Source organism: Xyrauchen texanus, chromosome 4 (assembly GCF_025860055.1).
Source record: "Xyrauchen texanus isolate HMW12.3.18 chromosome 4, RBS_HiC_50CHRs, whole genome shotgun sequence".
Lineage (NCBI taxonomy): Eukaryota > Metazoa > Chordata > Actinopteri > Cypriniformes > Catostomidae > Xyrauchen > Xyrauchen texanus.
In genome coordinates this window covers 49,491,183-49,494,275 of record NC_068279.1, presented here as the reverse complement: position 1 = coordinate 49,494,275, position 3,093 = coordinate 49,491,183, and the positions used below count along the sequence as shown (strand labels likewise).

Below are 3,093 nucleotides of genomic sequence, written 5' to 3'. Positions count from 1 at the left end.
TACAATAATAAATGAGTATGTCCTATATGTCCATTAATATTTTAATGACCTTTTAATATATATATATATATATATATATATATATATATATATATTATTATTTTTTTTTTTGTTTTTTTTTTTGTTTTGTTTGTGATTTTGTTGTTTTTAGTTACTAGATACTTTATAATAGCACCACAGGGATTGGTCTGTGACAGACAGTGGGCGTGGTTTGTTACGCCATTCGTCTGAATGCCTATAAATACCTGTGCTCAACTTCAACCATAACTTTCTGCGTGCTGTGAAGAGTGAACTTTTTCAGCATACCTTGTACAACCCTATACTTTTAACTTTATTGGATTATATAATCACTGATATAACCAGTTTTTCGAAGTACATGCATGATGAAAATGAGAACTGGATCTGAGAACATAAAAATTGATAGAAAGGTACATGTTTATTTCTATGCATTAATCTTAATCCTATCTGATAATGGAACAACTCAGCAGACTGGCATGTATTTGGTCCGTCCACTGACTTTTGCATTTGTTTCTTTCAGCTGTTGAAGCCTCAGGTAGAAAGACGAAGAAGAGAGAGGATGAATCGGAGTCTGGAAAACCTGAGATCTCTGCTGCTGCAAGGCTCTGAGCACAATGTAAGAACACAGAGCACTTCCCAGAAGAATGACTCCGATAATGTCATTTCATTGTCAGACAGGGCCGTAGCTTGGGTGGTAAAGATTCTAGGGTGCCAAAAGGTCCAGGGGGCCCCACAACAAATTCTAAACTGTTTTTTTAATAGGAAAGGGGCCGCAAGATACAGTTGGGGGGCTACCTTGCTACAGCCCTGTCTACAGATGCATGCTCTCTACTGGGTCTGAATATTTTCGGACCTTTGTCTGAATTATGTTTCTTGCTATTCCAGAGTTCTACTCACCGAAGGATAGAGAAAGCAGAGATCCTGGAATGCACTGTCCTCTTTTTGCAAAACTCTGTCGCCGTGGCCAAGAAACCAAAGGATGCAGGAGGAGAAAAACTTCCGTTTATTGACGGCTTCTCAACATGTCTTCAGAAAGCTGCCCATTTCCTGTTAGACAAAGGTGAGGTTCGAGGATTAGAAGGCTCAATATCAGCCACGCTGTGTCAACGCCTGAGCCAGCCCTGTGTGCCAGCCAACATCAGAATGCCTGTCAGAATTCAGAACTCCTCCAGAATTCAGGTTCCACGTTCAACTGTACAGCATTATCTGCAGCAACGACAGAAGCAGCAGCAGAATTCAGTTTGCACACAAGAACTTTCATCAGCTTGCAGGAACAATGTGGTTCACCCAAACAGAATTCCATTCAGAAGCGCAGAGCCTAATGCTTTGGAATGTCAAACACACACAGTAGCTCAGCCAACCTCTCACAGTCAAACTGTCTGGAGACCTTGGCCTTAAGAGAAATCTAAAGACGTTTGAAGAGAAATGGACTCAGAATGCTGGGGCTGGTGTAATAAATTCTGTAATTTGGCTGTAGAGAGACAAGATTATTTTCCAAAATTGTTGTTGTGTAATGATTTTATCATCTGACATCACAAATGTAAAACATGTACATAGTGTATGATAAATGATGTCAATATATTTTTAACGTTTTATTTTTTTGCATGATCTGTACTGAATGTATGATCGTTTAGAATACATAACTGGTGTATTTATCTATCTATTTTGCACATTAATTTATTAATGCATTCCCTTTTATGCTCCAATATATAGTTGTATATTTTGGGATCGTAAATACAGTCCATCATTAAAATCTTTTCAAATTAACCTGTTGTGTTTCTATATTGTTAAATAATTTTTGTTATTAATAATAACATTCAGCGCAATGGCATTTTGCAAGGCCGTGCATGAACATTAAGGGTATTAGGGACTTTAAACTCCACGCGTCGAAGACGACTAGCACTCGTCTTTGATCCTCACATCCTTTGAAATGCGCAAGTGTCAGCCTTTGAGGCGTCCCGAGATAATTTACACTTGTTGGCACACTTCCATACGACTTCTGTTCTTACACCTCTGGCTTCCTCTACTCATTTGTCGGCGCATGCAGATAATAAATAATGCGAAAAGGCGCCACGTGCCTCGCGCGCCTGGGCGACATCCGCCAAAGACGTGTTGACATTATGCTACAACGAGTGATTACATTTTGATGGACGACTAAGACTTACAAACATATACACAAACGTATAGTCATTTGAACACTATGAGTAGGCTAGCCTAGACAAAAAAGAGAAATGTATAATTGAAACTCTGAGCCTTTTTATTTTATTATTAGCCTACTATTTTTACTGCTCTTGTGTTAACTAATTTGCGGCTGCAAAACGGCAGTTTTGACGAGGATAAATACGATTTATTCTTCCCTACTAATGCAACTGATTTACTGACCGCCAGACATAAGAGAGATGCTAATGGCGGGACAAAAGGCTAAACTGTGACCTGGTTTAACACGTTTTGGGTTCACAATTTTGTCCGGCAAGTGTCAACTGCTGCGGAACGCGCATTTCCATCCGTTGGAATCGGGGAAGCGCGAAGTGTTTGTAGCTACGCAATAAATCTTGTCTTGGCCAGGGAACGACTCTCAGATGTCTTTCCCACGCATCGACAGTCTCAGGCTGTTCAAATGAGTGTAGTTTGTAGTCACCTTTTTGTAACTATTTTGTTATGGACAAATTGAAAATGCGTAAAAATAATTTTGCGAAATTTGGCGTCTTCTGCCTGTTTCCATTCAAATTGCCATTTGTCGATAAAAATGGTGTGCGTAAAGACGTTATGCCTAAAAACACATTGTCGCATAGTGGGAGATCGGGGATGAAAGTAACACCTTTTGTTTGAGCGTCAGTAACTCAGTGGTTGTTTGTATGTCTCTCAAACTTTGATACCAGGCGCGTCACTAAACCCCTGGGGCACATGCCCCATGTATAAATCTGCTGTACCCCAGTAAAAGCTCAAGTTTGAGTTTTAACAATTTACTTTATTTGTCAGTGCATTGATTTAGATTGATAATCCCGGAAAAAAGAAATGGACCTATCTAAAAACAACGAAAAAACAAATCTGATGCATGCTCGCAGAAATCCATGT

General features: G+C 39.4%; 1 protein-coding gene across 1 annotated transcript; it reads left to right on the top strand.

The window, feature by feature from the left end:
- The first annotated feature begins 383 nt into the window (after window positions 1-383).
- Window positions 384-1,416, top strand: LOC127641605 (transcription factor HES-2-like). The gene is made up of 3 exons (XM_052124586.1): window positions 384-428; window positions 539-634; window positions 904-1,416. Exons 1-3 carry the CDS (start codon window positions 384-386, stop codon window positions 1,414-1,416), a joined length of 654 nt encoding a protein of 217 aa, XP_051980546.1.
- The last annotated feature ends 1,677 nt before the right edge of the window (window positions 1,417-3,093 follow it).

What these genes read in the sequence shown, in the direction of transcription:
- LOC127641605 (XM_052124586.1), top strand. Translation starts at nt 384, where the DNA reads ATGAAAATGAGAACTGGATCTGAGAACATAAAAATTGATAGAAAG. An exon ending in ACATAAAAATTGATAGAAAG is followed by an intron (nt 429 to 538) that starts GTACATGTTTAT and finishes TGTTTCTTTCAG; the next exon opens with CTGTTGAAGCCTCAGGTAGA. An exon ending in TGCAAGGCTCTGAGCACAAT is followed by an intron (nt 635 to 903) that starts GTAAGAACACAG and finishes TTGCTATTCCAG; the next exon opens with AGTTCTACTCACCGAAGGAT.